The sequence below is a fragment of the Semicossyphus pulcher genome, unplaced genomic scaffold (assembly GCF_022749685.1).
Source record: "Semicossyphus pulcher isolate SPU_LCO1_2020_fin unplaced genomic scaffold, fSemPul1.0.p SCAF_6, whole genome shotgun sequence".
Classification (NCBI taxonomy): domain Eukaryota; kingdom Metazoa; phylum Chordata; class Actinopteri; order Labriformes; family Labridae; genus Semicossyphus; species Semicossyphus pulcher.
The window spans coordinates 12,827,253-12,849,555 of record NW_027211737.1 but is presented as its reverse complement, the minus strand read 5'-3'; the positions used below and the strand labels follow the sequence as shown (position 1 = coordinate 12,849,555).

General features: G+C 40.5%; 1 protein-coding gene across 1 annotated transcript in view; it reads right to left on the bottom strand.

Annotated features, from left to right (window-relative positions):
* The window catches only part of sh2b3 (SH2B adaptor protein 3), a 54,532-nt gene that overhangs the window by 4,161 nt on the left and 28,068 nt on the right, over nt 1-22,303 (bottom strand). Inside the window, exons 3-7 of the mRNA XM_069683818.1 lie at nt 5,398-5,499; nt 4,373-4,461; nt 1,305-1,396; nt 908-1,122; nt 265-442 (exon numbers count right to left, since the gene is read on the bottom strand). Of these exons, the coding sequence (XP_069539919.1) occupies nt 265-442; nt 908-1,122; nt 1,305-1,396; nt 4,373-4,461; nt 5,398-5,499 (676 nt within the window). The remainder of the gene's footprint in view (nt 1-264; nt 443-907; nt 1,123-1,304; nt 1,397-4,372; nt 4,462-5,397; nt 5,500-22,303) is intronic.

Genomic DNA, 22,303 nt, shown 5'->3' with positions numbered 1-22,303 from the left:
TACTATGTCAGAATATATTTGGTAAAGGCATTTCAACACCCCATTTAGTGCATTATCGAAAAACAAGCAGGCCACAAAAAAATAGTTTGGAGTTACTCAGGAGTTCCTTAAGTTATTGCACTCTTAACATATCCAATGAAAAAGTCGTCAAAAACAATTGATGTAAAAGTCAAATTCTCTCCATCGTTGCTGCAAACACTCAGACATCAATCTTTTTTTCCGTCTGACAAATAGATATGACAGAGGTGAAAGGTGGTGTCTCACCCTGTGATGGAGGACTGGAGCCCGCCACGACGAAGCTGGACAACGTGACGGCTCCGGCGGCTCCACACTCCAGCGGGATGGGGAAGAGGCGGAAGTGACTGAGCATGTCCATGACAGAGGGGAAGCGCAGGTGCTGAACCCTGCACTGACCCCACTCTGTTAGAGAGAGGCGCAGGTGCTGCAGAGACAAGAGGGAAAAAAAAAAGATCATGAAAGGTGAGATTTTCACAGCGTTTGAGTCCAAGCCAGAGCTGAATCGTGTCCCCTCCTTTTCTTTATCCCGGTGGTCAGTGTTAACGCCAGGTTATGGTCTTTTTCATCAGGAGTATGTTTATAAAATGCTTCCTCATTTAAGTTTTTACCACTGCAGTTTAGTTCAGTTTATTTGTTCCACATTAAAATAGAAAAACACAAGAGGAACAAGAGGATTTGATCAAATTAGCACTTTCATGCCACAAGATAACTCCCAGATAAAGTTAGGAAATTCGGTCGATACAAGTTTTGCGTACGCAGACCAAAAGAGAACCTACATAGCTTTGGAAAAAGTGTTCATTCACATTACACTTTTTGTTGAGCCACCTCCAGACGTGTACAGAATCATCAGTGTAAACAAAAACTCAGTCAGACATGTCTCCACGTGTACCTTTGCTTTTCCCTGGTAGTTGAACGTGAGGACGTAGTCTCCTCTGCGCGTCTCGCTCTGTCGGACCAGAAACACCCCGTGTCCCTCCGGTCCAGAGCTCTGAACCAGGTAGGCTGCTTTGACGCGGGAGATGGGCCCGTGGAACCAGGGGTAGGAGAACAGGAAGTGATCGGCCTTCTGGACAACCTGCTCCGGGAGGGTGAAGGTGACGGGGGCTGTGGGGATGAACAATGGAACAAAGTGGTTTTAAATCTCTTTTAATTATAGAGATGGATTTATTTTCTATAAAAGCAGAGTGGCTGTTTAAGTAGGCTTCAGCCCAGACAAGGATTTGACCCAGGAATGACAACCTGACATTTTTTACACAGAAACAACATCCCGTCATCCCATCACTCACTTTGACTTCCTAACTCCGAGCTTCCTCTGTGATTGGCTGGAGCAGAGCTGTCAGCTGGGGAGGGGAGGGGCTCCAGATCCACACTGCCTGACCTGAGGGACGAGAACAGATTCACAGCACATGTATGTTATTGTCATTATGGACCACCTGAGGAGGAAAATAGGTCAATGTCATGATGAGTTCATGTCGTGTGTATTTCACAATGTGCCTTACAAAAAGTTCACCTCTGGCTGTGCTTGAAGATCAGCATGTTCTTTCTGCTTTGTAGTGAAAGATCAGCGTAGAGGGCAGTGTTCTTAAACCAGTGTGTGAAAAATGAATGTGTTGATGATTTATTCATGTTTAAATGCTTCTCATCACGATTTAAAAGGAAGAGGGAAGGTAAGAATGAAACAGAGCGGTGAATGTTTGTGTGTGCGTGGATGTGTGTGTGTGTTTGTGGTGGGCTGAGTCTAGTGAACATGGAGGAAACAGCAGGCTGAAGGAACACAAAGACACCGAGCACAGACAGGAAGTGACTCCAGTTCACCAGTTCACATCTGAACTAAGACTTACTGTTCTTGTGTTTCACTGCTCAGAATCACACACACACACGCATACGCACAGAAACACAAGACGTACAGTTAGCATGTGTGTGTGCATGCACAGAAGAGAACGGGAAGGTTAAAGAGGGAAGCTGGAGCAGATCCTGCTAAAATGCTGACTTGAGTTTGCAGCGCTCTGAATAACAGGAAGACAGGTCTCTTCTCTCCTCACTCTGTGTGTGTGTGTGTGGGTGTGTGTGTGTGTGTGTGTGTGTTCTTGTTTTAATATTATTGTGAGACATTTTACTCAAGAAACGGGAGGACATTCTGCAAAGTGTGAACTTGTCAGCCACTCAGCAGAGAGTTAAAGGCTCATTACAAACAAACTAAAGCAACCACATTTAAAGGGGAAAGTATTTGTACTCGTTCTTGATGATCTCTCTTTTTACATCTCCACATGATGAATCAGACTAACAGGGATAATGACACACACTGCCAGACTGAAGGTATTTTGCACAGCAGATATTTTGACTTGTCATGATATGAAAAGGTGCTGCTAATGACATTTATGTCGGCTCTCTTTTGCCTCTGTGCCCAAGGATGTCAGCACAGTGTGTGCAAGGCTAAAATTATCTGTGTACACGTGGACTGATAAGACATTCTAGTACACGAAAGCACCCTTAATATAAATATCAGTACTAGCTGCAAAATTTCAGTATTGGTGTGTCTATGTGGTGGCTCCCCGAAGCTGTAGCTCCGACATACAGTCGGTCGTCTCTCAATCGGAAGGTTGGGAGTTCAGCTACTGTAACATGTCGTCCTTGGGCAAGACACTAAACACATGTTTAGACATCTGTTCACAGAAAAATAAAAACAAAGGTTCTTTCCTATCATGATTAAACCCCCAAATAAACTCACTGATGTTCCATATTTCTATGTTCATGAATAACAACAGCATAGATTTAACTTAATGTGCAAATACTCCCTGCTTCTAAATCTCCACCCACCCCTCCTCCGCTCGCCTGCAGCTCAAGTCGATTGAAGATATCTGAGTGTAATGTTTTTTATGCATCGCTCTCTCTTTGCAGCATTAGAAATGTAATGGTGACTTGAACCTGATGACATGACGAGAGGGTTAAAACTTCTTCTTTCAGAGACTCAAACACTTGGTGATGTGGCGGACAAGCCGGTGGTTTATCTGAATAAACACTGATTCAAGAGAGAACTCACTTCCTCAGTGGATGAGTGTTCACTTTACTGCTGATCGTGTGTGTGTGTGTGTGTGTGTGTGTGTGTAAGAGCATTCCAGACATCTGCAGAAATGAGAAAGGTCCTGAGATTCTCTGGAGTCTCAGAGACCTCCCCCACACTTCCTCCCAGAGAGTGACACACACACCAGCACACGTGTTCAAACAACAGACACACACTCACATATAGGCGCGCACTCAGATAATTATAGTCTGAAACAAAGGGTCGATCTTAAGATACTGCTTATCAAACTGAAATTAAAGAAACATAATCACAGTATTGAGTATCACTATGAATATTACTTAGGGAAAAGGGAACTGTGTCAACATTGCTCTGCTATATTTCTAACATTTTCATGACCTTTAACGTACATGTGTGGATCCTAATCTTTCTTTTCCTCCGTTATATTTGACCCATTACATTCAATTTTGTTGTGCAATTAAGCCGCTGGTAACCATGTCAACGGACCTCCTCATAGTGTTGTTACGGCTACATTTGCGGACACATTTTTTTATCTTTAATCTTATTTCTAATCATAATCTTATTGCTGTGTAGTGTTTAGCTTCATAAAGGCAGAACTGTCACCTTCTTATTAATTAAGATTTATTGATGACAAATTTTCTGTATATTCAATAATGTTTTAAAACGAATGTGTTTGTGATTTTTCTTTACTTCAGAGTGAAGAGCGACGGGAGATAAGGTCAGACAGAAAGGTTGAATGACAAAGTATGTAGTAGGAATCCGAACCACTACACTAACCTGAGCTCCAACACAGCCCTACAACTTTAACAAGTTTAAGTTGAAACTTTTTGCACACACAAAAAGTTCAGCTCCATTTTAAAACTTCATTTATTGCACAACTTTTGGAGCCCTAACAGAATCCTCCCCACACCAGATGTGTTACCTCTAAAAGGTTTCGTGTAAATATTAAGTTGAAGAACGAGCTTGATGAATGATTATTTCCAGGAATATTCCAAATATAAGAAGACTCAAACCTGCTCCGCTCTGTAGAGCCCTCGAGCAGGTATGTTTGCATGTGCAAACACATACCTCAGCACGAGTAAACATCCAGCACACCCACAAACACTAAAAACAGCCAAAGTCCAAGTGTTAAATATTTCCACTCAGAATCTCAAGGAAAAATTTGGCGTTATGGGAGACGGATGAGGACGGGTAAGAGATGAGGACCATTTGGGGGGTTTTGTGATTTCTCAGAGTCCAAATTAAAAAAGAAAACTTAGGATTCAAACATTGAAGTTACCCGCGATAAAAAAGCACTTGTATTGTGTTTCTCACCTGTTGCTGATACATTCTTTCAGCTCTGTGGTCCAGGAGCTGACCTGCTGGTCGTTGTCCGTCTCAAATATCAGACTACCTCGATTAACCTGCAGAGACAAAGAGGGTTTCAGATGTACCACGCACATCAAACAGAAGCTTTACTGCACCACAGTGTGCAAATGCAAGAAATTGCCAACACATATTACAGGTCTACGTGTCTTATATGTGTTTCTACTGCTTTGCACACACTGACAGTGTATTCAGGGCTTAATGAAGGCAGCAGCTCTCCTTTTTTCAAGTGTTGTGGCTCAGTCTCATTATTTTACTTTATTACCATTAAGACTAAATTGGTAGGAGCTGTGATGCCAATAGTGCAACAGCAGTGACTGTAAAACATGTAACATAGCATAGGCTACTTATAGAACCGTCATATGAACAGACAAATTAATATCAAACAATAAAACATTCACAATTACAGGGAGGAACAAAAAAGCTACAAATAAAATGTACCTTTAAGTATCAAAGGTGCTAGTTTAATTGTCTCGCTGTTTTCTTTCTAAAGAAGTCTGTGTTTTAACAATTACAATGCCTTTATTCTCACAGCATAAAAAGGACATGATTCATCGTCAAGTGTTATAAGATGTATTTAGGTTAAAGGCTGGTTGACGGAGCGAGTGGATGAAAAGCAGAGAAGTGATGTGAGACGTTTCTGTACATGAAAACATGAAAAGGCTGAATCCATAGTAACAGACATAACCTACGATGCGTCACAGCCGTCTTTAAACCCGACAGGTGTAAGGATTGTTTGAAGCTCGGGAGAGTTTAGACGGGTTCCCTTGAAGTCTAAACCAAAGAGGTTTAAATGTGGCTCTTTGTTGAGTTGTGTTATGAAATGATATGACACTATGATTGTCCTGTTTCCTCTTCATGTTGAACTGAGGTTGAAGATCTGAGAAATGTGGATGTAAACAAACCCAGTGGGCAGAGTCTGAAAACTACCACTGCATCCTTTTGGATGTGATTCAGATTAAACCTGCACATACCTTTAAAACAAATGTGTTTAAGTTGTCAGGCGTCTCCAGCTGGTTGCAACGACGGACTTCTTGGATATCAGAGCAGAGAGTCGTCAGCTTGGGACTGGAGGCCTGAAAGACACAATAAAGGGATGGCTACTGTGAGACTTCTGGAAAGTAAAGTAAAGCAATAATAAGAGTTTCATTTAAATAAATGTCTGTTAAGTCTCTATCTATCACCGAATGAGCTAACACAATGGGGATTGAGCCTGTGGCCCACTGATGAAAGCATTTGCAGTATTACAGACTGGGTGTCTGGTGCGACTTTCACAGAAAAAATCACAAGCGGCGCCCAGTTAGTGACGCGTTTTCCTCCACACGTCTGCCAGAGAGGGTAGGCGGAGCTAAGCGGCTGTTATTCTGGTCTCTGCAAGTGTTACTGCAGGGTCTCTGCAGTAATCTACTATGGCTGAACAAACAAAGAAAAGATCGATGACTACAGATACAACTTCAACAATAAGTGAAAATCCAAAGAAAAAGAAACAAATTCGACGCTCAGATGAAGCAAACAGTCAAAAAAGGAAAGCGACCGCCAGCGAGGAAAATCAAGAGGTACAACCAGAGCCAACCGTGGACGTCACACATGCAGCACTGTCTGGATATCTGGGAAGTGTGCTCCGGCAATTACCGTTTATCGCCATAAGGTGCCGCCAGAGAGAACGAAACTGAGATCTTCGAGATTACAACTTTTTACCAAATGAGGTTTTTTGCAAAGAAAAAAAAAATCCATTCCCCTCATTGTTTTTGGATTGAAATGAGTTCTTGGTGACTGAAACCTTATAACCATAGCAAATAAAGCCCAACCTGTCTGTATGGCTGGATTCCAATGAGCTCAGAACTATAGGAAAACATGAGTTGGGCGTATGAACCTGCAGGTGATTTGTGGTAAACTGTCTTATTTGGGGCTCTGGCATACAAGACTTGCTTTCGCATTCAAACTAAATTCTGTAGAAGTGAAACTCATACATTCCCACTCTAAGCATAATTGAAGTGGTTCGTACGGGCTGCTGGTAACAGGAAAGAAAGTGTTACTTCAGTTGGGTAGAAAGGGTTCGACTACGATAGCATCGTACGTCTAATGTTAAGGTAGACTAGTGATGCTATGAAATGCACCTTTTACTGCCAATTACAGGGTAAACATTTCAGGCCACCTCAGATCATGGCAGGCAGTTTTATGTTTTATTAATTAAGTATTATTCCAACAAAGTGAGGAAAGTCAAGCATTAAGGTTATATGATTTATTCCTTATTTATACTGTCAGGCAACACTCACTTATTGTTTACATTTCTAAAGTTTTCCACATGGATTTTAGGAGTGGCAGAGAAACACAATAAACCGCCGACAGAAACGTTCAAGGACTTGTTACACTGACAGAGGCAAAAACCTCAGACCCTGCCCGCTACACCACAGATACCCATGTGTGCAACATGGATGCTGCTACATTATTTTCTTTATTATTCTCTTTAATCTTTGTCTGCACACCAAACGAATGAGACACATATGGTCCACAGCGAGGAGAGCAGGTTAGTGTCAGTGTGAGGCACACTGTGGCCTTGCAGTTGTGCTTTTGATTTGTTGTGTATGTGTGTTAAGGCTTGTGTGCACGGTATGTGCAATGTCTACACGTGTATGCATGTGAGCGTGAGTCCTCGGTGACACAGAGTGATCTCACGTCTGTGTGCCGAGGTCTTCCCCACAAGGACAAACTGTGAATTTAAAGAATGTTAAAGAGATATGAGGGACTTCCTGACGCCTTGTGAGCTGAGGCGTGCAGAATAAGCTCCTGTATCACATTTGTTACTTTTTCTGCAACACAACCATCAGTGACCCAGACTTTTACGCTCTAATAAAACTGACTTGTTGAGATACTCTCTACAGGTGTAGGAGCACTCTTTAAAGTCCTGTACCATGAAGGTAAACCTGAAACCCAGCTGGACAGAAGAAGGATTGTGTGTGTGTGCTCACCGGCGTATGCACTACTAGTCACACGTCACTAATAAAGCAGCACAGAGCCTTGGAGCCTCCAGATAGCAACGGGCGCTAACTGAGCCCTCGGCATTAACATAGACAGAGCCACACACACACACACACACACACACACACGCAGATGGATGATTGGTTAGCCATGTGTACAGGCCTGTGTCCCGCTGGGTCAGAGGCCACCTCTGAAATGAAGCCTGGTTGACAGCGGATAGAAAGACGAGGAAACAAGAGAATATCCTGTGGAGCAAAGCTAGTTTGTGCTGACAATTATAGCTATACTCCTTTATGAAGATCAACTCATCAATAAGTGGAACAATCTTTGCAAGTAGCTCAAAATCCCACAAAACTAATTGTTTTTGTTCGGTGTACTAAAAGAAAAACATGTTTTTAAGAATTTACAATTTTTTGATCTGATCGATGACAGATTTAATTTGACGATGAAGCGCAGTATTTCAACCGCATCACAAAAGTGCTGTGATATATGACAACATATATAGTGAGATGACAGAAAAACATCTGCAATTCATTTGGTTACATGTAGAGATAGACCGACAGGGTTTTTTCAGGGCCGATACCGATACCGATACCGATTATTAGTAGTCAAGGAGGCCGATAACCGCAGTAAAAGTGAAAATATTGGCGTCAAAATTTTGAATAATACAAACTCCAACACTTAACTTTGTTTAAATGCCTTTAAGCATATGTTTATTAAACAAACAAACAAAAAGCGCAGGGAGTTCCCAGGGTCAGCAGCATCTCTTATAAAGTTAACTGAAAATTAAGTAAATAAATACATAACTTCCTGAAGTTTTATAAAGTAAATAAAACAAAGTTCAATAAAATTTGCAAAGAAATGAACTCTTATCGGCCATCAGATTTAAACATTTTTTTAAAATAAATAAATAAATAAAATAATAATAAAAAAAAGGCCGATGCCAATATGCGTCAAAATGTCGAATATCGGCGCCAATAATCGGCCCGGCTGATAATCGGTCTATCCCTAGTTACGTGGCAATTCACACTTTTTTTGGCGGTCCTAAACGGGGTACATGCAGGCGGGATACTTTCATGCAGGAGAGCGGATGTGACACAGAGCGAGAGACCGGATTAGATCGTCAAAGACAAAACATGCAGCTTGTCAGGTACAAGAGGTTGTTTGGGTTTCAAAAGTCTGATAGAAAACCGCCCTTTTTCTGGAGTTGAAACATTTTACATATGTAATGTAATAAATTAAGGGAGAAATGAGTCATTGCCTTTAATTTGTCAAGTAGTCCTTTCCATGTGGTCATTCTATATGAACTACTTATTCACTGAATTTACAGATAATGCTATGTTATGTTGAGTATCACTATCTGGATATAAAATGACCTACATCAGAATCTGAGTTTCTGTTTACATCACAGTGAGATATAATAAATATCACCATCCAGCCCTTTATGTGAATCAAACTTGCTCCCAAGTAAAGTGGAACTTAAGGAGCTACAGTTGGATCAACATGACAAAAAAAAAACCTATGGGACAAACATATGCAAGAGAGCAGAACAAAAGAAAAAAGAAGTGCAGGGGGTGAGTGGCGTGAGAGAGCAGAGGAAGCGAGAGGAAACAGACGAGACAGTGAAAGACAAGGCGCTGGGCGGGAGAGAGGGAGAGATGAGGAGCAGAGGAGGGAGCAGGGAGGACGGATTCCAGGGCTTTGTGCACCGGATGAGCTTGAGTCTATGTGACAGTGTGTGAGCCTGAGGAATGTCTATGTTAATCCTACACACCAACACACACAGAGCACACGCACATCAAATTAACAGCCTATGATCCCTGACACACACACATACACAAACATGCGCCCAATTTCTCCAGCCTTTCCCAATACTTTAAATATCTTTGTTTGTCAGCACAGTGTCTAAAATAATCAATAAAACGCATTGTGCAGCAGAGATGAGAGGGATGTGACTCACTCAGTGAGATCTGAGTCACTGACTAGACATGAACTTGCCACCGTACTGCTGCCACAGCTGAATCTTAGCCCAGGATGTTCAGAAAAAAACATTTCTTCAGATTCTGGTGAAAAACCTTTAAGTTTTCTTTTGACTGTCCTGAGACGAGTAGAATGACAGAGCGAGAAAGATGAGATCAGTGGTTTCTCAGAGGAAAGGTGTTTGACGTACACTTACAAGGAAAACAACAGGCGCAAAAAAACCTGAATCTTTTCAGTCATAAGTTAGAAAAAAAAAACAGGTTGATATTTAATTCCCCGCCTTGGATATAGTAGATGACAACAACCTCTATCCTGGAGCTTTCAGTTACAACACATGGTCTTCATCTGTAGTTTGTTTAGTCCTTTGGTTTTGTCCAACCGCAGATCCAAGAACAAAATTAACTTTGAACATCAACTCGAGTCAAGTGGTCATGTTTGACAGGAGCATCCCCTGAACATCAACCCATACATGACAACTGGGCAAACTCTATTCTCCTGATGAAGATCCTTGTGACATGATCAAAAGCTCCAACGACTAACTAACAACAGGCTGACCGGCCCCTGAAGAAGCACACTCCAAGATCTCAGGTTTCTAAAAGTAGAATTTGTTTTGTTGCACTTGTTTTCAAAGGTTCATTGCAACATAGCAGAGACCAGAAAACAGGACACCGCTTCCGCCTACGCTCTCTTGCACAGTTCATATATAAACTCATTCAGTTGAAATCAATTCAATCAACTTTATTGATCCCTCTAGGAGCAGTTGGTTTGGCGCAGCTCGTACATAAACTTGTTAACTTGTAAACAACTGGTTTTAACAGATCCACCAGTAAAAGAGCAACATTTTAATTCATATGCAGTCATGTCTCTATTCCCTCTGATAAACATAAGTCCAGTATTCACTCTATTATTATTTCTTTGGGGCCTTTTGCCTTTATTAGACAGGACAGTGAAGATGGAGAGGAGAAAGTGGGGTTAAACATGTGTCAAAGGGCAGCAAGTTGGTGTTGAACCCGCTGTACATGGGCCACCTGCTCTACCGACTAATATTCACTCTATCGTGGTGACTTGGAAGGACATACCTGGCTCTTTACCTGCTCCATTCTGGTTGACCACTAGTCCCTAAATGTGTCAGTTTACTGGTTGGAGCTGAGCAGGTATTTAACAGTCACTTTTGTGCTGCATACAGATGCCTGCAGTGACAAAAAGTGAACTTGATGATGGTTGATAGTGAACCAAGGTAGAAATTGTTGGGCCAGACATCTAAACAATTAGCGTGAAGTAATTCTAATGCTCCTTAAAGGTGAAGGGAACTGCAGATTCAGCTACGACTGAACCCTTTGACACTGTCACACATGTTTTCCATTCATCAAGCTATAAATTATAATGAAAAACAAACAGTCTTGTGTTTAAACTTCTTAAAATGTGACAATGTGCTTCTTCTTTCTGTTTTTATTTTATCACAATTAATATATTTGGGTTTTGGACTGTTGGTCGGTCAGAACACGATGTTTGAAGAGGTCGCCTTACAATAATGACAGTATTTGTAAGTTTGCTGCCTCTCGCACGACAGATTGGAAAACTTAACCATCATACATTGAGAGCGAGCCAGTTTAATTTGGACTTGATGACAAAAGTAATCATTAACGGATGTGAGGCCAAGCTTTACAATCATCATCATAGCTGCACAGGAAGTGTAAACTCTAATGAAATCTGTATGTGTTAGTAAGCATACAAGCTGGGAGTGACTCACTGAGAGTAATTCATTGTGAGAATGTGAATGAGTTTCTGACTAAGAGCGTCTTTGAGGAACCATGTGTGTGTGTGTCTGTGGAGGGAAGAAGAAAAAAACAGGCAGCAGATGTCTGACGGGTTGAGCAACAACACAACAGGCCTGATTTCTGTGAATCAACTCCATCAGGGCAGCAAGTTCAGGCTCCCAGCACATTTCCTATTACTGCAACTGTAGTCTGTAACACTCCCCAGAGAGGACACACTCACACAGACACACAAAAACACACACAGAGGAGGCCTTTGCCCTTTTTCTTCCCTTATTTTACAATCCGTATGTGTCTTCTTTAACAGTATTTCCTTCAACAACACCACCAAGAAATGTGTTAAAAGTGTGCGAGCACGCATGAACCGTGTGTGTTTAACTTTAAAGTAGATCAAACACTTGTAGGGCCCGGAGATATGATGAAAAAAGTGACTTTAACAACATCAAAGAGACACAATAAGACCACATGGAGGCAATAAGCCCTCAAAGAGATGCAAAACAACCACAAAGATACACAAGACAACCATGAAGACGAGATGTACACAGAGAGGAGCAAAAAGAACAGAAAAAGATGCAAAACAACCACAAAGAGATACGAAAACTGATGTAGAAGAAGCTCAGAGATGCAAAATAATCACAAAAAGACATATACTATATATACTATCCATTAAAACAACACACAAGGACACCACAAAGGGATGCATAAAGACCACAATGGGATGAAAAACAATCACAGCGCTACAAAAGAGCACAAAGAGATGAAAACAGCAACAACATACAAAAGCAAAGCAAAAGAAGAAAAAGGGGTCGGGGTCGGGGGGTCCTGCTCCGATAAAGGAGGGGTCGGAGGGCTTTTAAATGTCAGTTTCCTGACGTCTAATAATCTGTCCACGGTCGCGTGCTATTTGGAGTAATTATCATTTAAGAATGTCTAATGGTTTTTATAATTGCTGAAAACCAGGAATGTTAGTGGTGACACGTTTCTCACTCATTGACCAATCTGTTGTGATCAACAGGTATGTGGAAGAGGCTAACTACTCAGATTTAATCATTAACTGTTTACATTCAATTTAAGAGACTGCCTAAAAAGTATAATAACATGTACCTGGCAAACAATCTCCGCTACATACAAACACAGTCTAGACGAGATAACAGATTCCTTCAGATAGTCCTTCGGATGTTTTTGTTTTAATATGCTGAAAGCTTGTTTACCGGGAATATTGTCACATGTAATGTCTCCTTTAGGGGAAAAAAACAGGACATAAATTCAAGTAAATTATTGGTGTTACAAAGTGAGCTTGAGAATAAACCAATTTCCGGTTAATTTCACCCTCAGGAGGAAGAGACTTGTCAGCTGCATCAGTCAGAAACAACAAACCACCACAACAAACTGTATCAGCAGCCAAAGACTATCAGAACATTACGTTCACTTCTTCCTAACATTACATCGTTAAAAAGGACAAAATACAGCGATGTGGTTGAGTTTCTTCTTTTGCTTTGACTGATTACTTGTAAACAACTTTGGTTCCACATGATGCCCTTCTTTCAGTAACACATGACAGAACACACACATGCAAAAAAACGTTGCAAGATGTCTTCTTCCCTTTAGACAGCTCTGAGGTTTGTTATCTTTATTCACAATGTCTGACAGTCCCGTATAGAGCTATATGATATTTTAGATTACGATTGACACTGAGTGAACCATCCAAACTTAGTGTTATGTTTTTAATGATTGCATGATTTCTTTAAATGGTAATCTATTAGACATCTATATTGTTTACTTACTTTGCCAAACAGTGAGAGTGTTGCAGAAAGTGAAAGTTAGATCATTAATCAAGATAAAATGATAAATAATCTCGAGTCCGGCTTCTCAAATGAGAGGATTTACAGACTTGTTGTGGCTTTATATCTCTGTAACCTGAACATTTTTTTCGGCTTATGCCTTTATTTGGTAGGACAGCTGAGGTGAGACAGGAAATGTGGGGAGGAGAGGGTGGGGGAATGCACCGAATGATCGGCAGACTGGGAGTCGAACCTGCGATCAGTGCGTCGAGGACTGCAGCCTCTGCACACGGGGCGCCCACTCCACCAACCGAGCCAAACCAGCGCCCCTGTAAACTGAAAGTATTTAGACTGATGAGCTGTTGGTTCGACCAAAAAAATAAAGACTTAATCAAGGGCTTTATAATGTGCATCTTCCAATATATTTACACAGTTTATACACTAAACAGTGACCTGTTTATCTAAAAAAAAATCTGTGTAAAACTTAAAGCCGGATGCGATCACAGAAATATTGTGACCCAGCAACGACTTCTCACTTTTCACTCGAGCTTCTTTTCAGGTTGAGTCAACTTTCACTACTGTGTTTCAACTTCACACAGACACACAGAGAGGACTAATACTGCAACTACGAGACACTGATTTGCAACAGTTAACAATCTGGCCGACATATTGGATTGTGGTTCTACCCCTTTCAAATGATATTTAATGTGTTTCATGGAAATCTGCCTTCTCTTAATAAGCCCCCTGTTATTCATGTCCTGCAGGATTTATTCATTAGCATTTACATGTGTGTCACAGCTGACTTTTCCTTTGGTTTATGTGTACTCAACTGTTCTGTGCACATTTACTAAGTTGTGTACATACATTTTTCTGTGTCATGGGATCATTATTAGTAAATGTTCTGTAACATTGTATACACATTTCCTCAAAATTCAGCAAATCTCTTAAGTCGAGGTGAAATGAAAAATGTCATTTTAATCCTTTTAGATCACATCCCCGGTAACATTGTGCATCTATTTGACAATATAGGCCAAAACAAATACAGAAAATCAATTTCTTCGTATTCTTATATCAAAATCCGATCATTTTTTCTTCCGGTAAAACTAAATTTCACGCGTGCTTACGTAAGTTAGCACCAAACAATTTCAACCAATCAATCTGCAACATTTAGCCGCAGAACACCAAGAACGCTCAGTCAGTTAGCTAGCTACTGCGCTGTGGAGAACGTCTGTCTCCGCCCACTTCTCAACGATCCAATCAAATCCCTCTAATGATATGTCCCGCCTGCACGTCCTGTTTCACTCGGAAATACGTCACGATACGGAAACTAGATACTCTCGAAATGCCGATTCAGCTCGACTTTAAGATCACTATTACAATTAAAAATAAATAAATTGTTGGTTTTAACAGTATTTTTTTGCTTAAGACAGATGCAAATTAAGGATGTTTGGATTTTGGAAGGGCCGTGATAGACATGTTTTATTTATTTTTTTAAATAACAAATAATCAATTAATCTAACTAGATAAATAAACATTATATAGGTAATTTTATTTTGAAAATATGTTGGAAAAAGTGCCAAATGAATGATGTCAAACCTTCTAAATTCCTGATGCTCATAACTTTGACATATGAGCATATAAGCCTCATCTCTGTCATATGAACTGATCAGACAAAAGCAGCTCACATACAAACAAACAGCAGCAGATGAAACCCTGCAACCTCTCACCAACACAGTCAATAACACATCTACAAGCCTGAGCGCACACACCCACACACGGCTGACACACACGGGTGACACACAGGATGTTAGGAGTCCATCTTCCCAGGGTCCCTCGCTCAAGGCCGTCGCCGTGGCAACTGACCGACACACTCAACATTCCGCTACCCCTGCGAGGGTCGGCGTGGCCAGCGCTGACACACGCATACACGTCCAAGACACACACACACACAGAGACAGAGATTTTAAAGACTTCCAGCACCACCCCTCAGGGCCTCGTCAAGCCGGGGGGAACCTTGACCCACACATCTGTCCGTGCTTCTTCTAGTTTAGGGGTCACTTAAAAGGAAAATGATGCGGATATTCTTTATTTTTATATTTCATCTTTTTTGTAAACACACCACACAAAAAGACCCAAATCAACAGTGAAGCAATCTTTCTAACAAACTTTTTTTATGTCAAATTCTTCATCTTGAATTCAAGATCCAGTACAGGTGTATGAGAATCAGGAGCTGTTTTGATACTCAGATCAGGTGCCTTTAAACAACTGCAGAAGAGGAAGGTTCTACGAGCTGACCAAATAGTGCTGGTCCAACCTAACAATGTAAAAAATCGTATTCAATATTTAAGCATAGAGAAGGTTCACGCCACTGGCCCACACTGCTCTGATGTTTTAATCTCAGTAATTTTGCGTCTCCTCAGTGACAAATAAGTCATGATTTAGTCCCCTATCCTACATATTTCTTATTGCAATATGTTGCTTTTGGCCTTAATCGATCCACCAATTTTCCACCTGAGCCACACATAAAACCTTTTTTATACGATAGCTGTATCTACAGCCGACACTGGTCGTGATGTGCAGCAGCTGCCATTGTTTCCAACTCCACCACCTGTTGTTTGTGTCACACAAACAAACACCATCGAGGTCTTCCTCCAGAGTTGACGGGACAGAAATAACTTCTCCGATTATAATTCGGTCCAGGTTTCTTCCACAACAGAGTGGCTAAACTTTTCCTTCCTTTGTGCAGCTTTTAAAAGATTGAAAGCCGTATTAGACGCAAACGGAGGCAGTCGTCAACATCAGAACTGCGATGTGCAGCTGTAAAGATCGCTCACTCAAAGAGAAATAATGCATGTATACGTTTGTGTGCAACTTGCAGGTCGTGTCTCTGGATAAGAGCAGATGTTTGTGCAGGGTTTATGTCTGTTTTAGGCTTTAATTTTCATTCTATTCAATGGCTCATGTTACATCCATGGAGAGCAGCTCTGATCACATGAATCCATAATACATATGCATGAAAATTGCAACATCTAGGGAAACGTTTTGGACATTTTCAGCCCAAAATGATCTTATATTCAATTCAAAATCTTTAAACCTTTCATAGTTACTGATTCTACAGTATTATCAACTGGCTGTAAAAGAGCTGTCACGTCTTAGTTTATGCATTTTACTGTTCAATATGTTTTCTATTCAGCTGTTCACAAGCAAAGAAAATATTTTTTAAAAAGCGTCTTACCGCCTTTGTACACACTAGTCTCTCGTACTTGTGCACAAGAGCAAACAGATCACTAAAACTGATCAAATTCACTTTCAGCTCTATCTGTGGCATCATCGAGGATGTGGGAAACACACGCACACACACGCACGCACACACACACACAATCTGTGGGGTTACCAACACTGATAGAGATACGTGTGTTCTAGGAAACCTGTCAGAAGCTGTCAGAGACGCAGCCTTCAGTGATGAATAAATGTGTCAGTTCATCGCGCTGCCCTCCTTGCATGCTTCTCAGAAATACTGATATAAAAGCCAAACATGCTGAAGTTAAGAGAGCTCACTCAAGATTCACAGAACTCAGTTGTGCAGTTCCTTGTAAATGAATCAGCTGTGGTTTAGCGCGCACACACGCACACAAACACACACACGCACACACACACACACACACACACACACAAAGACCAATTAGCAACCCTGACAGAGCAGAAAAAAGAAGAAGGGAAAATGCAAACATCTTTCTAAATAAAAAAACCTTCAGCTTTTTCTATCTAAGGATTACACCCAAGGTGTGACATTTAACAGTAACTTACAGAGAACTTAGTGAGGGAGAAGTCGCGGCTTAACTGTTTGAGAGCACAACTGTGGCACTGTTACATTTCTTTATAGTTCAGTATGCAGCACACTTAGTTTAAAAGAGGTCTTAGCTGACACTAACGCAGTCGGAGACAACAATCCAGCAATAAATCAGACCCTTTAATCATGATCATCTTAGAGGCTGCAGTTTGTGGTGCTGTTGAATTGCATTGTTATACTCTATGTGGTTCTATTGTTTGTCCACCCCATTTATAGCAATGAGCGTAACAGAAACACTTCTCTGCTACATCCTACATCAAACTACTTCATCTAAACACCTAGTAACAGTTTCACCAAACAATTAACATCATAAGCTTAAATAAGGCAGGATGTAAGTGCTTTTTTGGGCCAGATTTATCAACCAAACTGGCATAGATAGTTCTTAATACATTACAATACAAGTTGCATGATAATGCTCCATTTTTCTGTGTGCACGGCTCACAAAATCCTCCCCTCATGCAGATCGCTATGGGTGTTTTCTGCTTCAGATTTAAGAAACTCACCCCCGTCGCTTCTGTCACTGCTCAAATGCAACAAAGAGGAGCTGTATTTTAATTTGCGCTGCTCTAAACACTCAAAAATGACATTCAAAAAAACTCAACAGTAATATCTATTTCCAGAAAATATTCACCACCGACTCCAGACAATCAGCAGACCTCATTCTTGGTCGCTTTTATTGGAACTACTTTCTGTTAAAAATGTGACCTATTTTTATTGGGGCTGCTTTCTAGCAAAGAAATAGTCCTGATGAAAGCTACTGACAGAGAGGTCTGTGAATAATCCTGAGTAAACCAGCAGAATGTTTTTTTGGGGGGGACATGTTTGAAATGCTTCACGCACCACAAACAACACTGTATTCACCATAATTGCATTGGAGTGGTAACAAGTGAAGGCGGCTTTGTGAGCCTAAATTTAACTATGTGGCAGAGGGCCTAGATGAGATACAATTTTTGGAGGGTCCCTGTGGGCAAGTTGCTCATGATGTTGACCATGTGTTCGCTGATTTAAATCCGGCTGGGGGCTCCCTCGCTCATTTTCCTTTCATATATTCACTTTCAAAATACAAAATAAAACTTTCAGATAAAAAGACAAAATACTTACGACATCATTTTACAAACTCTGCTCGCCTGAGTGCCACGGAGTAACAAGAAAAGACAAGATGTTACCAGGGTGATTCAGATTTTTGGCCCTCGTTTGAGTTTTTTTTTTTTAATTAAAATCTCGATCTTTGCTCATATTTCAAATAGAAATCATTTATCCGAACAAATTCGTCGGAACACGACAAAATAATTCCAAGTAAGACCACATTTTGTGCAACACTTACGCCACTCAAACACAAGTTAATCAAGGTGCGGCTGAAATATCACGAAAACAGGACGAGAACGCAGACGACTTTACTGAGAAACAGAAAATAGATCGTGTGATTGTGTGTAGTGGTGAGCACGTTTACACGGGCGCTGTTTGCTCACGTGCAGCTGAGTTTCCAGGTATTTTTACAGACTCAGAAATGCTTTAAAGGGAACTCTCAATGCTGGCTTAAATACACATAATTGTTAAGAATGTTTCCATACATAATGCATGATAAGTAATTTTAAATTAGTAGTACAAACATACAGAAATTAACTTCTTGTATTAATAACACGGGTCAAAGCTGCCATAATGCCCTCTGCTTTTTGGATTAGTGCATGTAGTTATATAAACACAAGCATGTGCATTTGTAGTCCATTGTGTGTGTCTATTATTAGTCTGGCACCAGAAACATGTCAAAAGTCTACACAGAATCAACTCAGCAGTGGAATGGAAAATTGTTTGCATGTGTGTGTCTGTCTTCATGCGTGTGCAGCTCCTCCACATGTGTCACACTCACCATGTGTCAGTTATGGGTGTGTGTGTTTGACGGTCAGTTAAGGGTGTGTTTGTGTGTCCAGTAACTGGAAAGACTAGCAAATATATTCCTCTTCAGCCTGTCAAAGCTTTTTTTCTTTTTTACCTACAATCCAGTCGTCACTCCCTTTCTGCTTTGAAGGCTTATTTTGCTTCTGTGGTTGATTTCTCTCATGCAACTTTGTGCAATTTTTAAACTCACTCATCAATCCAGACTCTTATTTTCACCCTGACATTAATCATATTAATTGCTGTGGAAGTCTGAAAACACCCTGACTAATGTGATACTTCTCCAAGTAGACACTCGAGTTTATATTTAAATATTCAAAAAGTGCTGGCAAATATTTCTTTCAATAAACAAACATGAAAAGAAAAATGTGTTCTTAGGCAGCATATTTTTAAGTTTAACAATCAACTGAACAAAGAACACTTTGAATAAAACGTCCCTGGAAATTAAATCAGAATTAGTTTTATCTAAAAAAAATGTAAAATCAAACCAAAAGGTCACAGGGGTCAAAAAGAGTATTATTATATTTTTAAGTACTGTGACATCGTTTGTTAACGTGTATGCACAGAAAAATTTATAATTTAGTTGGTTTGAAAAAAATTGCAACTGATTTGACAATTGATTCGTAATTTTTCAAGCAAAATTGCAAAAATAAAAATATAATTTGTGCAACCACACGCTAGGATTTGCAGCTTTGTTTTAAATATATTATTGCAAAAAAAGATAAAATGGGTTTGGGACCTTTGGGCTGTTAAAAGATAGGCTCTTTTGACTATTTCTTTTGGCTATTGTATGAGGATTATGGCTGATTTAAAAAAGGAAATGAGTAGATAAAGAAAAGAATAATTGTTTGCAGCCCTAGATTTACAGCTTTATCCCAGAATTGGCTCATAATGTCTGGAAGTTCGGCTGATAAAATATTTTTCTGGCTTTTAAAAGGCAGAAAAATCTAAATCTGCTGTGGCTGATTCTTTAAAACTACAATAACCGATGTCTGACCCATGCCCAGAAGCTGGGAAAGAAAAACTCCCTCTTGTCCTTCCTTTCCCTTCTGCCCCTGTGCCACCGCATTGTCTCTGAATAAACATTACTGTGCAGTTTTTGCCCCCTCATGACCACAGTTTCTGGCACCACTGAGCCAGAACCAGGTTTATGCAGGGAAGGAGATCTGGCCAGGATAACTTTTCCAAACAGCAGTCGAAGCCAAGTGGGACTTGCCACTGCCAGAGCAAACTCTAACTGTTTATAACACAGGATCAAAAGGCCCGGTTTGCTTAGCGAGAGGCTACAGACCAATTGACAAATCATCTCCGCTGGCAGTGAGATGAAAAAAATTTAGTCTTTTTTTAGGGGAAACTGAGAGGCACAGATAATGAATAAATGCTAGCTCTGTTTTGCTCTGTAATGGAAACCAGGCTAAAGACTTGCCCGGAGAGGAATCAGGGGAGGGGGTTAGCAGGGCTGGAGATGTGACTCACAATAAAGCAGAAGGAAAATCAAGTGGAAAAGCAGGCAGCAGAAAGAAAGGGAAAGGGTAGAGCACAAATTATGTACAGACAAAAACAGTGTCTGCAGGGTTCACAAGCCTTTTATACTCCACATAATAAAACTATAACGCCTCCAATATCAGCATTATGTTACGTTCTCTTTAGTGGCAACTCTATTTGTTTCTCTTCATTTATTATTTAACTGTTTGCTCTTTAAAATGCTACAGTGAAAAAACACAAGATATTTAATTTACTGTCGGATGAAAAAGTGTAACCTTTGAGAAGCTGTAATCAAAATATATTTAGCATTTAAAATAACTATTCAATTATCAATACAGATATTTTTTCTCCCTAATTATCTCAATATGTTAAATGACCGATCAAAGATGCTTTGAAGTCTATGAATAGAACAACATTTATGTTACATTCTGGCCGGAGGGTGGAGAGGAGTCAATTCGTGCTGGCTTTGGCTAATTAATTTCCTGTTGAATGAACTTGCCGTGTTTCCTGCTGAATTAAGAACTATGTTGTGGAGTGTAGTTGTTTATTTATCGGACAAAAGAAGCCAAGGCAGCGTGTGGAACGTAAAGAGACCAAAAACATTTTTGTACCAGGCTGTAAAGACTTTACAGTTGGGCCCTTGAATATAAGGCATGGTCTGGATTTACTTGCTTTTGGAACCAGCCTCGCATGGCCACTCAAGGAACTGCTTTTTGTGGTATCTATTAATGTGTAACTGAAACATCTCGAAGTCAATAAAGGCAAAAAACTACATCCTCAAAAATGGCCACAAAGTTGAGTCAACACTTCTGATAGCCTGAAACTGTTTCAACAAACATCATGGAAGATTTACTGCAGGACTGTCGTACAAGACTGCATTAGATTCAGCTAGCTGTACATCATAAACTGGTGACTGAGTGTAAATACCATTCTGTGTATCCATGGATTCCTCTGTGGGTCTATGGTGTGTGCTGCAGGTGTTTACATGCAAATAAAAAACAGTACTTCATAAACTTCTCTTACTGCAACACTAAAGCTAACAATGGAATAATGGTGCTAAGTAACATTATGATTTGTGCAGGTTTGTGTGTGTGTTTGTGAGTGTGGCACTGGTGAATAAGAAGAACACAGGCCCAGAGAGAAATGTTTCTCTGGGGGCTTTCCACATGCAGCTCAGCAAGGTCATGTGCACTGGCACTGTGGTTGTAGGTAACACGCACGCACATGCACGCACGCACACGCACGTACACAATATAGTTCAACAAATAGGTTATGACTGGGGAGAAACAAAATGTAAAACCTATTTAAGATCATGTACTGATCAGCACATATAGAATATATAGTGTATGTATATATGCGGAGACACACAAAGATAGCATGACAACCCCTCCTGCAGAGAAAGACAGAACTAGAAAGAGACGATAGATCTGACAAACATCTTGACCACATGACTCTAACCACTCCACTTCCTCTAGATGTTTCTATAGATTTTTGTCTCACTGAAACACTCTCGAGCACACACACACACGTACTTACAATCGAAAAAACCACTCCTCCCATACTCAGGCATTTTCAACACTGTATGAGAAGAAGGTTTTTTCTGTCCCCTAAAGACGAAACAAAACAAACTCGAACTAATTAATATAATCAAAAATGTGCATTAAATGATAATGGGGTGTGAGGTGTAAATAAAAAAACCTTCTCAATCCATCTTATTCCCATCTAGTTGCAGAGGCAGCAAGCTACATAAGGTAGCCCTGATTGCTTCTGCACTCCAGTTTTCCCTGTCCTGGATCCGGCCCCAGTGTCACCAACATGTCCGACTTGCATGAAGGCGTCCAAATCAGATGCCTGAACCACCTTAACTGACGCTAAAGGCAGACATTTCACTCAGAGCTCTTTCACACCCTGCAGAGAAAGCTGCATTCTGTGATCTACACTCACTCCTGCATATCAGTTTGCTGCTTTATCTTACAAACCCTGGACATTTAAATATGATCACTTGGGACATCAATTACTAAACAAGTCAAATCAGGCTGAATGATGGGTTCAGACTCGGAGGTGTTGACTTCAAACCTCTACAGTTTACACCAGCAAAAAAGGGCGTCTGCAGAAAGCTTAAAGGCAAACTTCCATT